A 24,998-nucleotide genomic window follows, 5' to 3' on the forward strand; every position below is an offset into this window, starting at 1 on the left:
AGCAACTGGGCAGATGCTTCTGCTAGGCCCAGGTAGGGGCTGGGCCAGAAGGAGCATGCATCCAAAGCCGGGGCACATGGGGTGGCTGTGGTCTAGAGACAGACCAAGAAGGCAGCTCAGGGACAGGTGATGTGTTGGGGGCGATCGTGAGAGTGGAGGCCACACCCCAGCACAGACCAGAAGTCTTCGTGGTAGAATATGGATCCCACATTGAGCTATAGGTCTTCCACAGCCATTTTCCCAAGGAAATACCCACATTCAAGAGTAGAGAACTCTGGAACTTGCCTTCAGCCACATTGATGGCAGCCCTTTGAGGGATTCAGCTGACCGGAAAAGACCTAGAAAGTCAGGCAGCCCCTCTGTACCCCTGGGGGACTTCTCTGGAAAAAATGGGAGAGCCAGCACAGAAGAGGAAAAGGCCAGGGAACGGATCCGATTTTCCCAGCACTAGTTCCTGGGATTTGTTGGGTCTTTGGACACAATCTGAAATTGATCCTTTGTATATGTCATCATTTAGTTAAATGGCATGTCATGCCATAAGAAAGTGAGTCTCAGTTGGTTTGGACCAAACTACATGACCTAGGGAACAGGGCATAGGATTGGATGGCACAACTCCTGGTCTCACAGAGTCATGCGTGGTCATTTCTATCTCCACCATTTCATTGTACTTCCCTTAACTGCCTGTTTATGATAGTGACAGGTTGGAGAGAGTCTCTTCCTCAACTTTACTTTTTTTTCTTTTTCTTTTTAAGTGTAATGAATTATTTTTTTGAAGGCTTATATTTTCCCTGCCCAGTCAAAATGCAACAGAAGAGAAAATGGATAGAAAAGAGATAACCCTACCCAAATGGAACTTTGGGGAGAGAAAAATACATGAAACATAAATATATTTTTGATGTCTAAAGCATTACATAATCAATTCTAGATTGTGTGATATTAGTAAGCAAGATGCACTTCGAAAAATTTGGAAAGGTAGTGAATATGTAGGTGGGGAAAGTCTATAAATGTGCATGAATACTGCACAGGATATGAATCTCTACTTTCACTGAACAGTCAGTTCTTAAACTTTTGAAAGAGCAGAGCATCTTCAAATCTTGATGTCTGTAATCGCAGGAAGGATAATTTATCAACTAATGTTCAATTAAATTTAACTTCCATCCTTTTGTTTCAATTAAGAGGATCAGCATTTTTCCATTTTAGTGGCAGGATACTGATGTCTCAAGACAACAGATTTTGGGGAAAAAATAATAATAATGATAAAAATTGTTCTTATCGTTAACACTTAGTGGGGATTTATTGTGTCCCAGATACTGTTTAAGCCCTTTAGAGATATCATCTCATTTAATCCTAACAACAGTCTTATTGAGGTCGATACCGTTATCATGCCTGTTTCCCAAATAAGGAAGCCGACAAATTAGAACGGATTCATAACTTTCCCAGGTCACTAAGCTGGTCATTGTCAGAGCCAGCACTCAGGCCTAAGTCTTTAGTATCTCTTGCTTTTAACCACTCTATTGCCTCTCCCTGTAGGAGCGAAATCAAAACCATGAAGATCTGTGATGGGGTCGTTAATAAAACCTATGATTCTAGCAAATCTTGTTTCGCTAAATTCTTAAGAACCCATTGTTTCTGGAAAGCTTAGAAATTCTGTTGAGATGATGTTCATTGATATTCTAGAGATGTTACTTTGTTTCAGTTTCTCTAGGAGAAAGACTTTAGTGGTTGAAATTACTAAAGTTGACTGCTTTAATAAAGTGCTTGCAAAGACTCTATCTGGAACAGGAAAGCCGTTTGTTGCAACCATGTCAACAACTTTGGCTCTCATAAGGTTTTAATGAATCGGGGAATGGAATTTAAGAAAGCAAACAGTCCAAGGAAAAACCACTTATTTTCCTAAAACAGCAAAACAAAAATGGGAATCCTTTCCAGTCTGGTTGTTGCAAATGTTTGATGGAGTCTTAAAAATTTTTAGAGTACATGATTTATCATATAGAACAAAAAGGTGAGTAATGAGCACTTCTTTTAAAACTTTTTTAGGGTCCTATCATTGTGATTTTAGTTGTTTAGATAGAAAAAAATTCTGTGATATATTTAGGTAGAAAAATATTCTGTGACAGGGGCGCCTGGGTGGCTCAGTCGGTTAAGTGTCCGACTTCGGCTCAGGTCATGATCTCGCGGTCCGTGAGTTTGAGCCCCGCGTCGAGCTCTGTGCTGACAGCTCAGAGCCTGGAGCCTGTTTCACATTCTGTGTCTCTGACCCTCCCCTGTTCATGCTCTGTCTCTGTCTGTCTCAAAAATAAATAAATGTTAAGAAAAAAAAAATCTTTTTAATATTCTGTGATCTATTTGCTGGTAAAATTATAGTGAGTTGACATTCAGTAACATTTATTTTTAAAGTTGTTTAGGGGCGTCTGGGTGGCTCAGTCGGTTAAGCGTCTGACTTCGGCTCAGGTCATGATCTTGCGGTTTGTGAGTTCGAGCCCCGCATCAGGCTATGCTGATAGCTCAGAGCCTGGAGCCTGCTTCGGATTCTGTGTCTTCCTCTCTCTCGGCCCCTGCCCCGCTCATTCACATTCTGTCTCTCTCACTCTCAAAAACAAACATTAAGAAAAATTTTTTTAATAAATAAAGTTTATGCAAATATATATCTACCAGAAATAAATAGGATCACCAGATAGTCAAATCAATTTAATATTCAATCTTTTTAAAAAAAATTGTTAATACGAAATTTATTGTCAAACTGGTTTCCATACAACACCCAGTGCTCATCCCAACAGGTGCCCTCCTCAGTACCCGTCACCCACCCTACCCTCCCTCCCACCCCCCCATCAACGCTCAGTTTGCTCTCAGTTTTTAAGAGTCTTATTAGTCTGTTTAAAAGAAATTACTGGATTTTAAATATTTTTCACAAAGGCCTTTGTTACTTAGGAATGTCATTAAGCTATGATTAAAGGCAGTGAATATCAGTAAGCTTGAAAACATCCTATGCTAATGTTGAGGGTCATATTTTTTTCTCGTAAAATTCTAGCATCCTTCCTATTTGCTCTGTCGACCTTTGTTGTCTATAGACCCAAGTTCGTTGGGGGGTTGGAGGGAGTCATTTCCATGGCAATTATGGAAATGACACATTCGATGTCTGCCGCTAATATAAGCTTGGAAGTCAAATGATTTCAGCGTTTGACAATATATGTCAAGGTACTAATGGTATGTAGGGAAAAAATAGCGTTTCGTATGTCTATCCAATCAGGTGATGCAGTAATGGATAAAGTTATATGCACTGGAAACTAATTTCTTCGTAAACATTCTAAGTACATGGAAAGAATTGTGCGCTCAGTTGCAACCACTAACTTATCAAAGAATTGCGTCTAAATACCTCAGGGAATGCACAGAGGGCAAGGATGTCTAAAAGTCTTCAGGAATCATTGGTGTACTATTGCTTCATTGGTGTACATGCAGTCAGTGAAAAAGTACAAGAGTTGGGGCTTCTGTCTAGTGTCGATTTGGGGCAGTCGGTCATGGCAGCCAGAATCACAGGCACAAGGATTGTCAGGCTGAGCCTGGTGCTGATCACTGCCATGGACTTGAGAGAGGGAACAGTGGCTTGCCTTTCATGATTCATCACCCCTGCCCAGGGCTCTAGCAGAATTTGAGAGCAGGAGTGACTCCCCACCCTATTCTCACCCCGTCCCCACCATGCCCAGCAACTCCCACACTCTACAGCTTTGGACCTTGTGGGATTAAAATAGAAGGAGAGAAAAACAAGTTGTTACGCTCCAGAAAATTTGGCAACATTCAGAAAAGGAGAGTGGGATTAAATCTACCCAAAGAAGAGCCAAAGGACTTTCACTAGCCTCCAGTTCTCCATTTTATTGTCACAAGTAAAACCCAAGGAGTGACAATTGAGTTAAGTAGCATTAAATTCAAATTTAATCTCTTGTGGTAGAAATGCTGTAAAAGTTTTCAAGAGGGACACGTTAATTCCTATTAGCACGTTTCCACAACCTTTGATATTCAACCCCATCACCTCCTTGAGCTCATAGCTAATAAAGGAGGTCACATAAACACCGGCATTGTCTTTACAATTCCTTGGGATTCCAGAGACCGTCTACATCTAACCCGCTGGGGTCAAGGGAGACACCCGTGCTTAACGGGAAAGCTAATAATTTCATTCAGGTCTTATTTTGAAAACTTGCTCTTTCAGGTGACATTGAGTAGATTCATTTTGTAAGCTAAGAAAGGAAGTTGGCCAGTAAAACAAGAGGAAGGTGAAGCAGAGACACAGAGCTGGCCAAGACTTGAAATAATGTTATTTCATATCATTATTTCATATACATTATCCAGTGAGTCAGAAATTGTCATTAGTTCTTTTCTTTTTTCCAAAGAGAATTGGCGGGGAAGGAGGAACATTTTAAAACTGAACCCAGGCCTCCTAATTCCGCCATATGAGAACCCACAGCCCACACCGAAATTCAAGAGATGTGTTAGTGAGGGAACTCAGTCCCTCAGCCTCTGAGCTATAAGGATGGCAAACAGTCCAGCCAGGAGGTTACCTCAGCATAGAGCAAGTAAATAAATCATTTGGTAAAAGCCATTAGAGAGTAAAGGTTAATGGAAAGTCATAAATCAACCAGCCTGTCTATGTATGGTTTTGCTAGAATGTAGGAGCTATTCGAAAGTTTTCAAATATTTCCTTAACTGTGTATGATTTGAACAAGAGGACTATGACATAACGAACCAGTTTCTATTCTTATATCAAAATGAGATGAAAATACGGTATGGATTTAGTGCCAGTTCGCTTATTCAATTTTACACAGTTGGGTTGTTGTTTTTAGAACATCATGAAACTTCATTTCATGGCCCAATAAAACTAAAATGTAATGGGTTACAGCTTTTCCGTTTGTTGATTTTTCTCCTTCAAACATCTTCGATTTTCCATCCTTTGAACAAAATTTTAAAAATGTCTTGAATGTCATTCAGTACGCCTGTTCTCCTGGCCCTTCCCCCACCTGTCTTTAAAGCCGTTTCTAAAGTGAATCGGTCCTGATAGAACCTAATGGTAGCTATGAGCACATTTCTTAAAAGCATTAGAACCTCTTCCTCGGCAGCTTCTAATCCACCGCGTGGCCATCCCATCATTGGTAGATTGTTTCTTTTTAGTATCACCCCCGCATCCCACCCCCACCTTATCTAAGAAGAAGGCTGGTGCCTAGCTACACAGGGTCAGGCTCATGTGCCATCAGAAGTTCCCTGGCAGTTGTCCTCTCCCTTCCATCCCACGTCACAGGTTTCTGCGGTCTCTGTCAGCCATTGGCCATGAAAGTTCACCTCAAGACATCACCCAACCGTCTTCATTTATAGCTGCTGTTGATCTAACACCTAGCACGTGCCAACGTTCCTCCCTTTTTTCTTTCATCTATCAGAAGAAAGAAAGAGCTTAACTTTTCTCATCAGAAAGAGTTTACATTTCTATTCTACCTCAATAAAAACACCCCTCCCTCCCTCACCACCTCTTTCTGAGAGCAACTGCTACCCTAAATAGCTTCTCTCGAAACTCACTTCTAGCCTGCCATCTTTTGATGGGCAAGTTCCAGTTACAAGAACAAGTTTCTACCACCACCAAGTCTTTCAAAAACATACGATGAAAAGCATTATCTTGTTCTTGCCAGACTACATTTGTGAATTTTAATATGCCGGGAACATTTTCACAGTGTTTAAATGTTCCTATCAAGTGTTTCCCACTGTTCTTTAAAGTAGTAGCCATGGTGCCCAAGCATTTCCCTCTCGGATGGTCTTCTTGGTATCCACTAGTGTGAGCCTCTCAATTTCAAACTTCCCTTGATTGAACAGATGGACCTCCCGTACAAATGGACAGGTTGTGGTTTCATCTCACTGTTCTTTCTCAGGGTTTTGCCTAAAGCCAAACCATTTGGATATGCTTTCCGATATACACACTGTTCTTATAGAGCACGCGGTTGAAAATCTGATTTCCAACACGGAGACAAGGAAGAGACGGGACCATTCATTTACATCCTCCCAAGACCTGGCCCTACCAGTGTGCTGCAGATTGCCTAGATGAAGGGCACTTAATTTCAGAGTAACACAGCAGACTTTCCCAGTGGGATTGACAGCCTCCTTGGAACTTCATTTCACACTTTCCTGACTTGGGAATGGTTATTTTGAGTAGCACCTCTTAGTAACCTAACTTCTTAATGCCTGGGCAAGAGGTTAAATATCTCACTTATCTACATGTTTGGCCTCCATGAACAGCGACTTCATTCAAAGCCCTTCAAGGGTTTATCAAAATCTCACCGTGTTTAACATTCCAGAGAAAACATCCAGGTTGCTGGTGATTGGGACTCACCTTTGGTTTTCTCATCAGAGCTGATCATTGTGATAAATACAATGTCAAAATAACGACAAAGAAATAGACTATATTCTCGCAAATAAAATGTATCTAGAATGAACAATAAAAAGGAAAAATGTAGGTTTTGTGATAGTGCTGAGTTCCCAGTTCATAGAATCCCAAGAACAAGCAACTATTAAATAGTCATTATACACATCATATGATAAAATTTACCAAGAATTTCTTGTGCATTAAATGTTTTACAAGCAACTGCGTTCCCGTATTAAGTGCTATGGTACTTTCTATTCTCACAAACAGTAGTTACGGGATCTTCAAAAAGCCCTGTGTGTGTTAAGATTTAGTAAGTTAGGTTATAGTTAGATTAATGTCAGGCAACATTAAAGAAAATGTCTTAAAATTTAGGAAAATTGCATTATATGAACTGCAGGATCCCTGACAAAAGAAAGTAAATGGTGTCTTAAAACTGTCAGAATTGAAACCCTTGTCAAGCCATGAAAAGAAAGTTCACCCCTCTGTATCTAAAGCTGCCATTTACGCTAGATAAGGAAAAAGGCACATGATCGCTTATGAGCAAGGTTGTTTATCTCATATTATTGAGAGTCATAGAGGCTAAAAACCAACTCAATTATCTAACAGTAGCAAACTGTTTATATGATCTATAAGGCTACCAGTGGAGCACATAAAAACACACTGCAAAATATGACTTGGAATAATTAATACTATAAGCAAATGCTTATGATCAGTTAATTTTTAAAATAATATGAAACTCTGAAACTTAATGTGTAGAGCAGAGATCTATTTTACAATTCACGTACATAAATAAGAAAAAGACTAAAAGGAAATGTATTATTGTAGTGATAAATATGGCTTGATTTAAAGCCATTTGATCTTTTTTTTAAATCTTTTTCCAAAAACGTTACCCTCTATTGTTTGCATATGTGTGCATGTACATACGTGTAAGTATATGTGTCTATATGGTATGTATATATTTAGGTACATAATAACCAGACAAAATGAATTTTTAAATTATAAGTTGCCTAAGAATTAAGATTTAAAGCTAAAAGCTTATAAATTCCCCAAGGACTTTATGATAGCCCTCTATATAACTAGATAGGTAGCTTGATCTATATGAAACACCAGAGAGAAAAAATAATGGAGCGAAATTTTTAAAGGAGACAAGAACTGTCCTGTGGGTGTTTTACCATCTCTGGAGTGCCCACAGTGGCCATGTGTGTTAACAGTTGGCTTCAACATCATTGAGACTAGATTTGGACAATGCAGCGTGATTCCAGAGGAGGGCCTTTTCCCTGTCAAAGAAGGGGTGTGTGTGTGTGTGTGTGTGTGTGTGTGTGTACAAGACAACTGCCTAGACCTGCTAACGCCATACAGACTGTGAGGGATAGAAAGAAGAATCTTGCATATAAAGTAAAAGCAGAACTTAGGAGATTGTCAGATGCCAAAGAAATTTGGACAGAACTACTGGGTTAGTGTTTTGCTTGATCTTCTTTGTTCAAGTAAGTCCACTTGATCATCACTGGTCATAATGTGATTCCAAGTAAAGTAACAAAGACACGAAAAGTAACAAAAATGCGTTTCCTAATAATTTCAGATGAAAACGTTATTTGCAACAAAGAAATGCATTTTATTAATAATGCCATAGCAAGTCTTCCAATAAGGTGTTTTTAAGTAGATTTTTTCCAGTATTGTGGTTCAGTTGTTGCTGTGAAAATAAGGCCTCTGTTATTGCCATTCTCATGCCCAAGCCATTTTTTTAATGACCAAATGCCATGCTGGGCAATGCATGCGTGTATAACTAGGGTGGTATACACTTTCAAAAAAAATAGAGCAGCTTTTTGATGATTTGGGTCGTGATGCCAAAGTTGGGGAGAAAGGTAATGGGAACGAATTGTCCTCTGCCCAGTGAACCAGCGAGAGTGGGGAACTGGAGCCAGCAGACCCCAGTGGGCACTGAGGCCGCCCCCAGGCTGATTAAGCGACAGTACGTGCGTGTCTGAGCAGGAAGGGATGAATTCTGATACCTCTTCCAGTTCTGACGTGTTTACTTCTAAGCTTGAGGACCTGTGTGTGGTTGGACAGCTCCCGCAACCAAATCAGCTAGGGTACTAACAAGAAATGCAGGTTCCAAGGGCCCCATCTCTGCAGGTGTCGGCCAGGCCAGTTGATTCATGACACATTACGTTTGTCCAGCCAAGGGTTCACTTGGCCCCACAGAAGGACACAAAGGTAGCCCTCAACACCCATCCCTTTTGGGTCCGACCCCCCTTTTCTTCCCTCCTCTAAGGATGGGATTTTGAGACTGCTTGAGAAGTGACTGGAAGGGAGTACGTTTGTTATTCTCTTTATTGTTTACTCTTCCTCCTGGAAGAGGGAATCTGTGTTTCCAACGTTTAGCAGCTCTCTTGTTCCCTGGACTCATGCTTGGTGCTTAGTAGGTGCTTCATGCCGATTCAAATGAGCCAAAGAAAGCCGGGTAAGAGAATAACTAATTACCACCCCCAGCAACTTCAGCAGATTTGGAGGATAAGTAGTGAGGAGTTGGAACACAAAGGCAAATAACGTGGAAACCCCTCTGATGGGCCACCCCACCTCAAGATTTGACGGGGTTGGAACCCGACTATGCAATGTTTCTGTAAAAACATGTCTCCTTGCAGGACTTGTCCCCATTTTTCTTTCCAAAGGGGGCCAGTGCCTTGGCTTTTGTGGGCCCTTGTGACCCATCCCACACAGGCCAATTACTTTTCTTTCTGGTTCCCTTTGTTGTGCTCCTGCTTCCAAAACTCAAAGCAAATTGGAAGCATTAAAAAGGCTTCATTCTCTTTCATCAAAGGGGTCTAGCACTTTCTGGCATTAAAAAAAAAAGAAAAAGCCAATCATCTAACTTTCCCTTGGCTGCACAGAGAAAAGGTTCTCTTGAAATTCAAAGGGATCTCAATTTATTTTTCAATTAATTATATTTCCAGATCTAAAAAGGAGATGGTAAAAAAGAGAAAGAAAAAAAATCTCTCTGTTTACTTTACCAACCCCAAGCACCGAGTCAGGCATGAAGTGCTTTTTGTTCTTTTCTCCCCTAATTGCCATACCTCCAAGAAGCTGGTTTTAACATGCCATCGATCATCCAAATGGCAAATCAAACGCCGGCTCTGTCAGCCCAGCACATCGCTGCACGCCATGGTGACATACATTCATTTCCGGTGAAGGCAGCTGCCAGGGAACCACATGTGTTTGAACTGTGTGGCCTCCCTATATAATTCAGGAAATGAGGTTACTCTATCTGTGACAAACATCATGTTCACACGGTTTTGGGGGGCAGCCAGCTCGATGCGGGGCTCAGCAGGAGTGGCCCTGGGATGTGGACCCACCATGCTGTCTGAGGACAACACTAAATGCCCCAGCTCCCTGCACCTGACCGGTGACTGTCATCATACCTGTCCCCTGAGAACGCATGCCTCATCCCATGTGCGCTAGACGTTTCTAAATGTAATCTAACCTGAGGTTAGTACACCACAGTTTTTTAGACAGAGGGCTGCTTAGAACAGCAGGACCTCTTGGTTGATTACCACTCAACTCCCCTGAAGCCAAAGAATGGATGCCCATCTTTTGATGACGCTTCTTTTTATTCGGTGATAAAATCTGGTCCCACTTCTGGTTGTTACTCAACTTGTATTCATTTCTTGCACATAATCTCCCCTGGACCAAGTTCAAACAGGACCAGATTGATGGGGCAAGGGGGCTTTGGTCAGTGTGGAGTGTGCATTTGCTTAGATCAAGGGAAGGAATGCCCAAACCAGCTCAGCATCAGAACAGACTGCAAGCCCGTGGTGAGGTTTTGTTATTTTGCATATGGTTAACCATCTTGGAGGTCATAAAGTGAGGCCTCTGTCCTCCGGTGCAGCAGCTGGGTTTACACAGTATTTCCAGATTGTTTATTTTGGCCCAGAGCCAGGGCTACATCGTTTTTCCATTATGCCTGTGTGACAGATGAAGAGAGGTGGGAAGGGGGACTTCATGGGGCAGCTCTGTGATTTCCTTTTTATTTACATTAGAGGGATTTTTGAGAGTTCTGAAGATTATGAACCAGTCCAAACATAATGTCAATGCAGCAGAGGTAGAAAGAGCCACTGCTTTTGCAAAAATGTCTAGATCTCAGGCAGTCAAGCAAAATCTATTCATGGCCTCAGCTTGAGGCCATGTTGGGGGGCGTTGTGCCTGTCACTGCTCAATCTTGCATACAGATGAGCTACTGGGGAATGATATTTATCATCACGTTCAGAAGTTAAACTCCCAGCATTTGCTCAGGAGTTCCTTGTGGGGAGGGGGAGGAGCAGCGAGTTGGGAAACTGAACCATAACGCCTTCATTGGCATATGCGTTCTCTGTGGATGGATGCACTTGGTGCTGAGTGGAGGTGTGTTTCCAAGGGCACCATAGAACTTTTCCTTTGCAGTCCTTTCCCTGAGACACCAGCTTTCAGGGGATACTCCCCATGCGCTGCCCTAAGTTTTTCCACCAGGGAACATTCAAGAGTGGTCAAAGAGCCACAGTTCAAACTATATCCACAGCAAAGCCCTTGCAAGTTGGGTCAAGTGCATGTGATCTGATGGAATGTTTTACTACTAAATGAAATACTTGCTTTTGCAAATGGAGAAACAGCATTAGAAAGCATCAAAAACGATGGCGAATTCAGTCATTGAACTGCATTGATATAGCAAAAGTAGGTCACATAGACGTTTGCTGCTCCAACGGTGTTGGGGTTTCTTTACTGCATGGCCGTAGTATATAATACATGTGACATAAATGCATTAGCTACAAGGTTTTAGCATGTATTATGTGTTCCTACGTGGGTATTTACGTTTGTGGCAGATGTCCCTTATCACAGTATTTCTTAAGCTTTGCCAAGTGTATGTGAGCAATCTGTCACCATAGCATAGTGTTCTCCAATAGAGTGGCTAAGAAAAGCAAATACCACGGCCTCCCCAGAGCAACCTGCAATCCTAAATACCTATATGAGCCCATCCTAAAGAAATCTGATTTCTAGAAATGGAAAGTTTGATCTGGAAGGACCCTCTTCTAAGGAAAGAATTTAGTGAAACAAGCAAATGTACAGTCAGCACCAAAAGTTGCCCTTTGGGTTAATCCGGTCTTACAGATGGATTTAACGTACAGCTTTCAAATCAACAAATCTTTATGGATGGTCATTATGAGCCAGGTGTGGAGCTGGGTGCTGGGGAGCTAAAAATGAAAAAGATACAGTCTCTTTCGGTCTGCAAACATTTCTGCTGGCTTGCGAGTTTTTCGCCAGATCCTCCCAGACTTACCAAAGCGTTCCCCTTGACTTAAAACACTCAAGCCCTTCTTTTCAACCCGTCCCCTTAATGCCAGAGTACACACAGGGCAAGGAGAAGTGGGTGGTTATAGATTTCCACTCAATTTGGAAATTAACAGCCGGTGATGTAGCAAAAAGGTGCTGGGCTGGGAATCAGAAAGCCTGCTTTCTAGTCTCAGGACAGTCACTCACTGGTCATACAACCTTGAGCAAGTCTTGTGACCTCTCAAGCCCTGGAGATCTGTAGGTAAAATGGATTGCTCTGAGGAATGCGTGAGGCAATGAAAGGCCGTGTGAAAATACATGAATTCATGGAACTCTGTGCAAAGAAGGGCATGCCATTCTGATGACCTGTGGGGAGAGTGGGGTAGGGGAAGGTCCGAGCTGCTTGCACCACTATCTATAAAGCTTTAATAATGCAGAAAGCTGACTCAACTCAGCAATCTCCCTTCTGGCCCTATAGTCTCGGGTTTTTTTTTTTTCTCTACTGGCATTGGATGACCAACTATAGATGTTTATGTTATTGGGGGCCAGCAATATAAAAAGGACCCCCATTCAGGGCCCCAGCAAGAGGGTCTTTACCACCACCCCTCAGAGAGAGTAGTCTGGGAGCCTAAAAAAGTCTGTCCCCACATAGTCCTGACTCTGTGGTGACTTTGGACATGTCTGTAAGGAAAAACAATCTTTATTTTGCTATTGAAATGAAAAGGTCAGAGGTTGATTTTTGTTTGTTTTCCCTTCCGATCATTTTACCGCTCAAAACCAATGCCTACTTTGAGGAAGTCTTCTGCAGTTATGAAAATACTTAAGGGGAGCCTTTGCCACTCCCTAAAAGTAAATAAGAAAAATGAAAAAAAAAATTCAAAAACATCCCGAAACCACAGCTTCTCTTTGCCAAAGCGTATCGATTAATTAAAGAACAGGAACAGCAAACCCTGACTTGGTCAGCACTATCATTCCAAAAAGGCAACTGAACCACAAAGCTAAACACTGGAAATTATAGACCCCAGTGGGAGATGAAAATTCCCAGATGTAAGGGTAAGCTGTTTCCTGCTGAGGACCCAGCATTCATGGGCCTCTTGGGAGTTTTTGATTAAGAACATCCGGATATGGCCTTTGTTCCCACTTGGCTATATCTGCACCTGAAAGGCACAGCCAAGCCTTTTTCGGTCTGACAACACCCTCCTCCTTCTGTTGGTTTCTTTCATTCCTTCAACAACATGTGTGGAGGGTGCTGCGTTCCCCTAGGTGCTGAGCTGTGGAAATATAAAGATACATGGGGGGCCACCCTTCTCCAGGGCACTCTCAGCATAACAAGCTCCATTAGAACAGCTAGATGAAATGGTGGGGATGTTGGGGGGGGGGGGAAGCATCCAGGGGAAATGTTTTCAGAAATTTCATAGTGCCTCAGAGGCCTCCTAAAAGTTTTCCATCTTTTGGTTGAAACACACACACACACACACACACACACACACACACACACACACACCTTACTCTCAGACCTTCACACACAGCAGATCTTCATGATCAAATAGTCAAACAGTCGTTATGAGAGACCCAGCTCCATGCAGAGTATCGGAGACAAGCACATTAGGCTTGGTCTCTCCATGAGGGATTTCTGACCAAGGAAAGAAAATGTTGACACGATGCAACAAACCAGAATGAAATGCCCTATTAGCTCCCATCATGAGCAAGCCCGTGAGAAGAGATTCTCCCCCATGACCACGAGCTCCATTTGGCCATAAACAATGTGAGAGGTCAAGAGCCTGGGCTCAGTCGCCAGACTGTCCAGATCCAACTTCTGGCTTCTCCACTTACAGCCATGTGAACTTGAACAAGTGACTAAATTCTAAGGTCACATCTGTAAAATGGTGATAATAGGAGAGCCTGCCTCACTGGGGTTTTTGTAAGGATCAAGTGCATGTTCAAATTCTCAAGTTCTTTGCACTGAGAAAGCTCTCTCAAAAATGCATAGTGATGCAGCTGATGATGATGGTAAAGTCCCATTCGTTGCTTATATCTCCCATGCCTGGTGCAGAAAAGTTATTCAGTCAACATTGGCAGAAAAAAAAGGAAGACAACATTGGACACATGAACGAGGCCTAATTGAAGCCTTCATTTTGACATAGAGCACTTGCTTCCTGGGTTCATGAAACCCAGAATTTTAAATCCTTTAAAGCAGAAGCATAAAACTCCATTTTTTTTTTTTTTTTATAGCAGCCAAGGAAGTAACATAAAAGAATCAACTAGCATTTGGGGTCTGGAACAAAATGGAGAGCACTGACCTCTCTGGGCGGGTTGGGGGGGGAGTGGGAGGGGGAGGAGGGGTGCACAGCCACACTCAGCCACACTCAGCTCCAGAAGAATCTTGCCTCACTTTGAGAGAAGCCAGAAATCCAGATTTCCATGTGAAATACACCAAGTCTTAACAACAACTAAGTCAATTTCTAAAAAAAAAAAAAATAACTCACGGGCCAAATCACACAGCCTGGCAGTCAGATCCCGGGCTGCCTTCTTGCTGGGCCTGCCCTAATGGAAGGAGCCCTGAATTTGTCTCCTCCTTCTGAACTGTTCACCAGTGGGGGCCAGACACATGAGCCCCTTGAAGTCATCTCTCAGTTCCCACTAGTTTCAAAGGCCACTCGTAGGGTAGGTCTTCACTTCCTGTGGTTACGTTCTACAGTATGTGCCCTCCTGACGAGGGCAACTTCACTTCCCAAAGGATGCTAATAATAAGTGTAGATTCTTACAGCATGATTGTTTGGTGGCTGAAATAAGAAGAGTCTCCAAAAATTCCTAACAACTTCCTCTAGAACTGCTATTAGGGCAATCTGGAGAGAGACTGATTCCACAGTTCACGTAGCTTTGTTTGGTTTGGAGGGAAAGTCTGGCATTTTACAAAAATGTGGAACACTTAGCAATGAAATGACTTTTCCATAGCACTGATTATTGGACAGCAAGACACATAACCATATGTCTTTGAAATGTGATTTTAGAAATTCTCGACTAACTATACAGGGCAAACTTCCCTCTAGTCTTTCCATGTGAAGGTGATAATTTTCTACAGGCTCATGAAAGCTTCACTGGTTATGGCCCGGTACTTAGTGGAAACCTCAACACAAATAGGAGGTCCGGGCTCAGGTTCCAGCTCAGTCACTTACTCACTAGCAGTGAGACCCTGGGTAAGTCATTTAATCTCCCAGAGCTTTTATCTCCCCATCTGCAGAATGGGGGTCAGAGCGCCCCATAGGGTGGTTGAAAATGTTTTTAAAAACAACATGCGTATGGGCGTAATCCAAACCTCTAATAGGTGCTCATGTCAGTGTTGGTTGAATCTGAACCTGTTTCTTCTCTCACAAAGCAGGGCTCTTAATTTCTGACCAGGACACCATCCTCTGGCAGTGTCATTAACCTTCCTTTTGAATTTGGCAGCTTTGTGGAAAACAAAAGGGGAAAAGGAAAGCTGCGATCATTTTACATAAACATTTGGGTTTGCATCCACAGTATTATGAAAACTAAGGGTAGAGGGTTGGATGACACCACCAGAGAGTAAGGAAGGAGGAGGGGGAAAGGCTGGACCAGCACCCGGGAGCACTGGCATTTCAAGGACGGGCAGGGTAAGAGGTCTGGGTCTGGGGAACTGAGACGGAGCGATCAGAAGGAGAGTGGATGACCATGGTGCTCATTCAGTGTAGCTCTTCCTATAACAATACACCGGAAGGGATCAGGCTCAGCTGCGACTGTCATCATCTCTTGCCAAATCAATTCATTAATGATGCGGATAGACCCCGGTTCTTTTCACTTGTGCTTAAGTGACACTGTGTCAGTTCCGACAGACGGCTGCCTACTCTGCCCACCCACCCACTCGCCCATCCTCGGCAATAGAGGAAAGCATACAGGGAAGAGAGTCGGTTGGGATGAGCCAGGAGTAGCTTTACAACAGTTGGCCCAGTTACCTAATCCTAACCAAAGAAGGGAATGTGTAGCTCCATCACATACTATCGTTTTGTTAAAAGCTTCAAAATTTTACTGGCTTGATGTTAATCACCCTTAATAGCAAGTCAACATTTTGCATCCAACTCATCTTGAAGACCAGTCTAGGCAATTTCCTTGTTCTAGAATAAAAAATCAATGGATCCTTTTCTTGGATGGCTTTGTGGTCAGCGATTATACTTGCCGTGTGTTATTTTTAGGAAAATTCCAGAAGCCCATATACCCTCCCTGTCTTCCTGAGCATGAGCTTTAATCAGGTTTTCAGGCGGGCTAAGAACCTCTACCCTGGAGCATATTCCCTGATCAAGCCCAAGTTGAGTACCCGGGGTGTGCCATTTTTCTCTGTCACCCAGGAAACTCATGGCTGCGTATGTTCAAAGGACGTTACTAAAAATGATACTAATTTCATTGCAGTTTTTTCTTATGAAAATTCATACCAGGCATTTCTCTATGGTTTATAACCAGGAATGGATGTGACTAGACTGTTTTTTTTTTTTTAATTTTTTTTTTCAACGTTTATTTTATTTTTGGGACAGAGAGAGACAGAGCATGAACGGGGGAGGGACAGAGAGAGAGGGAGACACAGAATCCGAAACAGGCTCCGGGCTCTGAGCCATCAGCCCAGAGCCCGACGCGGGGCTCGAACTCACGGACCGTGAGATCGTGACCTGGCTGAAGTCGGACGCTTAACCGACTGCGCCACCCAGGCGCCCCGTGACTAGACTGTTTTAAATGAAGAGCAGTTCAGTGTTAAATCCTTTGTTGGTTGTTGGAAAGTTTAGGGCCAAACTCTCAACCCACCTCCTGCACAAGTACTTAGTACTTCGTAACATTCATCTTATGTCCCTCGATATTGGGGTTTGGGGAACTAGTAGATAACAGCCATGTCTCCCTGCCTGGGTTTTAAACTCATTGAGAAATAGACGCTGGAGACAGATAGGTGGAGATGAAAATGTCAGCTTCTTTACCAAATCACTTGAATGGGTATATTACATGAATGCAGCCTAGATGTGCAGAGAAGTGGGCTGGTCATATTCCATCCTGGCTTACACAGACTTGCCCACCAAGTCCCAGGCACGGCTGGAAGCCCTCACCTCCTCTGCAGGAAGGTGTGAAGTCTCTGCAGACAGACCCACTCTCTCCAGAGGGAATGGCATCTCAACTCCTTCCCCCAAATGCACAATCAGAGAAACCCCTCTGGCCCTGGTACCTGAAAGAGAGACTGGGGCAAGAGGCAAGAGCAGTACTCTAGGGAGATCCTTCCAGATCGGGAGGTGGAAGCCATTATCCCCAGTGTTGACCTTCCTAGCCTCACACTCCCTTTGCCCAGTTTCCTTAATTGTTTCACTAATTGCAGCATATATGTTTTTGTAAAGTTCTTTATATTCTTTTTGGACCAGGTTGGGCCAAATAAGTTAATTAAAGAGTTTATTTTACAATCACAGGAATCCTAATACTTTTTATGGTATGAAATAGCAAAATGCTACACAATTTAGAGTGCTTTGAGAGGAAGGGATTGTAGGAGTCTGGAAACGACGGAGTTATGTTTTTTGTGCCTTTCAGTGTTAACTGAAAACTCTTGGTGCCTTGTCTGTCTTTAGTACCAATTTTTTTTGTCTTTTTTTACATTTATTTATTTTTGAGAGACAGAGAGAGAGAGAGAGAGCACGAGCGGGGGTAGGGCAGAGAAAGAGGGAGACACAGAATCCGAAGCAGGACCCGGGCTCTGAGCCGTCAGCACAGAGCCCGATACGGGACTCGAACCCACAAACCGTGAGATCATGACCTGAACCAGAGTCGGACGCCTAACTGACTGAGCCTCCCAGGCGCCCCTAATTCCAATTTTTTAAACTCTGTGTTTTAAAAACCCAAAGGGATACGCCTATTAATATGTCTCTCCTCAGATTAGCTATAGCTAATATCTGCAAAGAAGAGAGACATTATAAAATGTTCTATCATAAACCCATTTTAGAAGAGACTATGCCAAATTCTTTAACAAAAATTCTAGAACTCATATGTCCAAATGTGTATTACACCTTTCAAAAGACTCAACTGGAAAAGCAACACCCTTATTTCAATTAGGCCATTATTGTTCCAAGAATTTCTTCATTAGAATTGCTACTGGAGGCTTCAGAAAGTATCTCAAATACTCTTAAAAAATGACGGGCCTTTGTCCTGTCAGGTGAATCCAGGTTTAGCACCAGCCATTTGGAGATCTGTTCGGTGAGTAATATACCTATTCAACTTTGGTGACAAAAGTTTTAGTTCGTAAGATGATAAAAGAAAATATCCTGGGAAATTTTCATGATCTTGGGTTTGGCAGTGCTTTTTTTGGTATAACAGAACAGGTAACAAAAGAAAAAAATAGATATATCGGTCTTCATTAAATCAAAACCCTTTATTCATCAAAGATAACTATCAACAGAGTGAAGAGAGCCTAAGGTGGGGGAGAAAATATTTGCAAATCATATACCTGATATACATGCAGAATATCTAGAACATATAAAGAACTACAACTCAACAACAAAAATTTTAATCCAATTTCAAAATAGGCAAAGGACTTGAATAGACATTTCTTCAAAGAAAATCTACAAATAGCCAACGAGCACATAAAAAGATGCTCCGCGTCATTAGTCATTAGTGAAATGAAAATCAAAACCACGAGATACCAATTCACACTTACTGAGATGACTATAATGTTTTTAATTAAAATAACAATTATAGAAAAGGATCTGGGGAAATTGGAGCCTTTGTACGTTGCCAGCAGGCGTGCAAAGTGGTTCAGTCACAGAGGAAGACAGCTTGGTGGTTCTTCAAAGAGTTAAACATAGAAATACCATAAGCCTTCAATCCCACTCTTGGTATATGCCCAAAAGAACTGAAATCAGGGACACAAACAAATACTTGTATACAAACGTTCACAGCAGCCCTCTTCACTGTAGTCAAAAAGTAGAAGCAACCCAAGTGTCCATCAATGAGTAGATGGAGAAACAGATTGTGGTATATCCATACAATGGAGTACTATTCATTTATTCATATACTGACATGTATACAATATGGATGAACCTTGAAAATAGGATTCTATGTGAAAAAGGCCAGACATAAAAGGACCATGTTATTATATGGCTCCGTTTATATGAGATACCTAAAAAAGGCAAATTCATTGACAGAAAGTAGATTGGAGGTCACCTGGGGAAGGGAGTACAGAGTTTCTGTTTGGAGCAATAAGAAAATTTGGGGAATAGTGGTAATGGTTGCACAACATTATGAATGTAATTAATGCCACTTAAATGTACACTTTAAAAGGGTTAAAATTTGGGGGCACCTGTGGGGCTCAGTTGGTTGAATGTCTTTGGCTCAGGTCATGATCTCATGATTTGTGAGTTTGAGCCCCATATTGGGCTCGCGGCTGTCAGCGCAAAGCCCTCTTCAGATCCTCTGTCCCTCTCTCTCTCTCTGCCCCTCCCCTGCTCACACATTCTCTCTCTCTCTCTCAAAAATAAATAAAACAGAACAAAAAAAGCTTAAAATTTTATGATGCACGCAACATTTTTTAAGCATTCCATGTAAATATATAACACATTGTGTTTTTAGTCATTAATATAAAACTAAGCAGATTTTAGTTATAATTTACCATATTTTAAAAAGCCTTCACAATTTATAACAGTTAACATTGTGTTTAAGAAATCTGGCAATTCTCCCTTTATTTTTCTTAACAAATGCCCTGTTGAAATAATGAACTGCGAATAGCTTTTATATCTAGTTAAACTATCAATAATACATAGCAATATTTTAAAAGAAAAAGCAAGATGATTGGCAAGTGGTGAGAGCTTTTTCCTGTGCTTCTTCCTGAAAGGAAAGCCCTTGGTGTGTGTAACAGGAAATAAAAAAGGAAAAATGGGTCAATTTTGCTGCTCAAAGGAATGTATAATTTGTAGTTCATTGAATTGTGGTCAAATTACATAGTTGGCATCCCATGCAAAGAATGTCAGGTAGTTTATGTTTAGTCAACTAATGTTGATATTAACACCTAAGTTAAGGTGAAATCTTTCTAAATATTGTTGGGCACCCTTTTCCCCTTCCGTTCTTTGCGCGCTGAGTTTCCTTCCATAGGAGCTGCCGGTATTACGTACATAATGCAGAGTACATCATTACTCCTTTTGCGCGAAAGCATTACAGGTGACTGCTCATATGCAACTCTGGTTCTCTTCCAGAGCATAGGAAACTTGGAAATATGACTGTGACCGTGAAGAAGACTGTCCCCTCCCCCGAGGCCGTGCAGATTCTCTACCAGCGAATGAGATACGAGTATGAGTTCTACCACTACGTCAAAGAGCAGTTCCACCTGCTGAAACGCAAGTTTGGACTGAAGTCCCACGTCAGCAGGCCCCCTCTGAGACCCCAGTTCTTTATTCCAACTCCACTGGAAACCGAGGAGCCGATCGATGATGAGGAACAAGATGACGAGAAGTGGCTAGAAGATATTTATAAGAGGTGATGCCAGCACTGTGTTGCCTCCACTGGCTTTATCTCCCTTTTCCAGAAAGATTTTTGTTGGGGGAAGAAAAATCCTTAAGGGACTAAATTAATGCTCAGTTGCATTAAAAAGAACGAAACATTCCCACATGTTGGGGTCATTGGGAGATGCCCGGTTTTGCGGGTCTTTCTTGTTTAACTGTATTCTGGGTCTTCCTGGTTCCCCGGATCCTTCCCAGGTACACTAGATGGCGCCATCACAGGGCAGTTCATCATAACATAGCTTTTTCCCTCTAGTATAATGAGAGGAGGGGGAGAAATACAGCCCATAGCCCAATAATTTATCATTTGTAAAATGACTTGTAAAGATATTACCTCAGTGGTAGGAAACACCCAGACTTACATAATTCGGTAGAAATACAAAACCACTTAGGGAATCTACTCTAGAAGTGTCTAAGAGGGGAAGGTAAGACTGATAAGGACCTCAAAAGGGAGGATGCCCCTGGATGAGTGGTTTCCACCCACGTGGGTAGAATTCTGCCTCTGGTCCATCTCAGGGGACACTTTTGCCAACAGCAGCATACTTCTCTCTGAAATGGCAAGTCAGCTTGTGCCACACCCCCAACCAGTCCAGAGCCTTGAGTACTTTCCAAGGTCAAGGTGCAGGGCAAGCTCCATTGAGACCCTCCGTTTCCAAGCACCATTCTGACGGATCTAAAAGTAGCATAGCAGGGGAAAGAATTTGTTTGCTGTGTAAGGAAAAGTGTAGGCATGAACATCTCTGGAGGTCATGTGACATCAGAAAATTCGTTCTTTGTACCCACATGGCATCTCTCTCCCCAGCATCGTTTTCACTGGAGACCCAGGAACCAGTTTAGCTCTGGCATTGGACTCCTGTGGCAGAAGTTCTAAGCCTGCCCACAGACAATGCATAGTCTCACCCCTGGCCAAGCTGGGTCCCACCATAATGGCATCTTTCACCTTCTGGTCCCTTGAAGGGTACCTGGTTTTGGTCCAAAGGGGTACTGAGTTCTACTCAGGCAGCGGTGAAACTCCAACCCCCTTTCTTATGGAAGCAGCTCTTTCCTGAGAACCCCTATTAAGACATTAAGACAAGAAGCAAGAGCTTCTGGTAAGAGACTGCCTGACCAGCTTTATGAGCAGGCATCTGCCCCCAGAGTGGTGCATAGCTGTGGGGCAGTTCCATTGCTTGAAATGTCTCCTCTCCCCATTCCTCTCCTGTCATCTGCCCCCGACTCATGACCCCGTGGGTCTTTGGATGCTGAAATGTTTTCATCTTTAACTGCTCCCCCCCCCCACTCTGGATATGCATATATTTCTGGGTGGATAACATACAGCCAGCTGAGAAGCAGGGGTGCGGGGGGTGGTGGCAGACGGGATACATGTGACAGATTTTGTCTCCTTCATGTTTTCTCCCCTAGAGCCAGCCCTTCAAGAGCACTAGCAGAGTGTGAGTTGGGAATACTTAATAGTAAATAAGACTGACTTTACACAAGCTACACATTTTCTACTTTTCAGAAACCAACAAGTCTCTCTAGAGTTTTTTCTTCGTTCACTAAAATTGGACAGTAGCCAAGATATAAAGCAAGTCATTTGGAACCTGTCGAGTGTGCACTAAAGCTACTTTATCATGAGATGTATTAAGAAGGCTCCACCCCACAGGAGTCCAGTGAAGGCTGGGACCACAGAGGCACAAAGTCCAGCATTTGGCCACTGGTGGGCCTCCTTTCTGCCTCAGAGAACTGGGGCAGAGACGTGATTAAGAAAAATGTTCTTAGAAGAGGAAATATCCTTTATCCTGTGTAGAGAGACCAGGGCCCTACCATTAGGCATACCTTAAAAAGCAACCCAGAGAACAGCTGTCCTATTAAAAACAAAAAATAAGAGCAGCGCCCGGTACGTTGTGAGTCATTTCTATGAAACTGCATATAAAGAATGATAATTAGTTTACACACTGTGCAGGCTCACTCTCTGAAAATAAAATGGAACTGGCTTAGTGATCTCTGCTTTCGTCAGAACATCGGGACCCATTGGTCATTTGCAAAATGCATCGTCCTAGTGCAAGTTCACACGAGCACTTCCAGCTGTGTGTTCAAAGGCCTTTACTGTCAGCAGTGATCATTATATCATGCCAACAAGAGATACTGACCTATTCACTTGCAGGGCCTTAATGCCGTTTTGCCCCAACAAAGAGTCTCTACGTCCTAAAAGTCAAGGCACTTCATCCATTTATTGGCACACAGGACAGGATTTCTTTGGCCCTGAGCCCAACGCAGTTTGTACTTCATGAAATATATTGTACATTTTACATAGTTTAATTTAAAAAAAAATACATTTTAAGCTGGTTGATCTTTGACTGCCTTATTTATTATAACCTTTCAGCACATTCCAAGGTTTTAGTTACTCAGGAAGGAGTTAATTAAAATGATTTTATTTTGGTCTGATGGATGTTTTTTAAAAGGAAAATTATTATTATGAACCTTCAGCCTACTCTTCTTGAGTGCCGTAAAAGTGCTTGTAAATCCTTTCTTTTTTTTTTTTAAGAAGAAGAAGGAAGAAAAAAATGGTGTTGGACATTGATGGAAATTCAAAAATATATATGGAACTGAAACATTAGCTTAGCTAAAATAAAAGCAATCTGTGTTTGAGATGAAGTGTTCCTTAACTTATTCATCATCCATATAAATAAATGAATATAAATAAGTTGCAATTTTTTTCCCCATTCTGTTCATAGCTGGAAATAAAAGTGCCTGCAGTTTTTCCCGGCGCCCTCTGCCTTTTTAATCGGCCAAACTTCTTCCTTCAAGCTGTGATTTTTAGAAAGACGGGTTTTCTTTTAATCGATAAACTCTATTCGTGTTATCATTGGGTGACACCACAAAGCTGGCTGAGAAAATGAGCGAGGCATTCATGCCTCTAGTTGTGTGGACACGATGCTGAGCACCTGACCTTGCCTCCACGTGCACTGCTTGGTCTGGTGTCCGGGGTTTGGTCAGAACCCTTCACACCACGCCTCTTAGCATGTACTCTGATCTCTTTCTCAGACACACAGAGCCTCAAAAAGCTGGGCGATTCTCCCCTCCCAAGCGAGCAGTTTTGATCCAGAAACACTCTCCCTGAGAAATTTCACAGCCACCTCAAAAGGGACTTGCAGAGAGCCAGGGGGCCCCCTGCTTTCTAGCAATTGGGCACCCCATGCCAACTCCTGTGGCTATTTTGTAAAAGGAAAGAACCAGAGTCTTGGTACTAAGGGAAAGAAAAATCTACTTTGGTGATAACATGCTTTACATTAAGTAAGAGCCTGAGTTTTGAACAACAAGTGACCAATGGTTACCTTTTTTTTTTTTTTTATCATTTAATTTGTTCTGTAACTTGGTCACATGATGTTTGACTCCAAGTGACCTTTAAAGACAGAAGTATTGAACAAAACCCAGACTACACCCCATCTGGAGTTGCGTGTTTGGTCCAAAGTTCTTCAGAAATGTGCTGTCACCTACAGGTTCATCCAGCGAACTATTTGGCTTTAAATGAAACGTGTAGATAATGGTAGTATTTCTCAGAAGGCAGACTGATGATCCATAAGCATTCAGAACAATTGTTGTATGGGTCGAAATTATGAAATTCCCTTCAAGTAAAAGTAAAGAGGGTTTATTTTACTAAATTTCCTTCATGTCTGGTGATGAAGAAAACATTTTTTTTAAGTATTTTAAATATCCTAGGAAAGACAAGACTGCTTTAGGCTAAAACCAATATTAAGAGTCTGTTAAAAAAAAAAAATAAAATAAAAAAAAAAACAACCCATAGAACATCTTTCACAGCTCAGAAAACTCACTGTGATATAGAGCTCAGAGTGTTTGCGCCATAGATGGACTGGCCTACACAACGGAAATTTATTTTCTCACACTTCTGGAGGCTAGACGTTTGAGGTCATAATGTCAGCAGCATCGGTTTCTTCCGAGGCCCGTGTCTTTCTTGTACCTGGGCATCTTCTCCCTCTGTCTTCACATGGTCTCACCTCTGTGCACACTCATTTATGTCCAAATTCTTTTTTTTTTTTTTTAATCTTTATTTTTGAGAGAGAGAGAAACAGAGCATGAGTCGGGGAGGGACAGAGAGAGAGGGAGACACAGAATCCAGAGCAGGCTCCAGGCTCTGAGCTGTCAGCACAGAGCCCGACGTGGGGCTCGAACTCATGAACCGCGAGATTGTGACCTGAGCTGAAGTGGAACACTTAACCCACTGAGCCACCCAGGCGCCCCCAAATTCTTCCTTTAATAAGGACACCACTCGTATTGGATTAGGGCCCATGCTGATGGCCTCATGTTAACTTGATTACCCCTGTAGAGACTCTGTCTCCAAATACAGCCACATTCTGAGGTACTGGTTGTTAGGACTTCAGCATATGAATTTTGTAGGGGACACAGTTCTTCTTACAGCACCCAGACTACAGCAGAGAAGTTAGAGCAGAGGAACTGGTCTCCAACTAGGAGAGAAGCAAGCCTAAACTCACAGAACCCTCGAACTGCCATGGGGCTGGGCGGCCATCTAGCCCTTGTCCTTTTTTTATACGTAAGGAATTGAAAGTCCAGAAACGGGTTCCTGGGTGGCTCAGTCGGTTAAGTGTCCGACTTCGGCTCAGGTCACGATCTCACAGTTCGTAGGTTCAAGCCCCACATCGGGCTCTGTGCTGACAGCTCGGAGTCTGGAGCCTGCTTTGGATTCTGTGTCTCCCTCTCTGCCCCCTCCCCAGCTCATTCTCTCTCTCTCTCTCTCTCTCTCTCTCTTAGAAAATAAATCAACA

General features: G+C 42.5%; 1 protein-coding gene across 2 annotated transcripts in view; it reads left to right on the top strand.

The window, feature by feature from the left end:
- Positions 1-22,730, top strand: part of UST (uronyl 2-sulfotransferase) — a 301,922-nt gene extending 279,192 nt beyond the window's left edge. For both annotated transcript variants that reach the window (XM_042987293.1, XM_042987294.1), the window contains one exon: positions 19,915-22,730. In XM_042987293.1, coding sequence (XP_042843227.1) covers positions 19,915-20,198 — 284 coding nt within the window. In that variant the 3' untranslated portion in view covers positions 20,199-22,730. The remainder of the gene's footprint in view (positions 1-19,914) is intronic.
- The last annotated feature ends 2,268 nt before the right edge of the window (positions 22,731-24,998 follow it).

The sequence above is a fragment of the Panthera tigris genome, chromosome B2, assembly GCF_018350195.1.
Source record: "Panthera tigris isolate Pti1 chromosome B2, P.tigris_Pti1_mat1.1, whole genome shotgun sequence".
In the NCBI taxonomy this organism is placed as follows: Eukaryota; Metazoa; Chordata; class Mammalia; order Carnivora; family Felidae; genus Panthera; species Panthera tigris.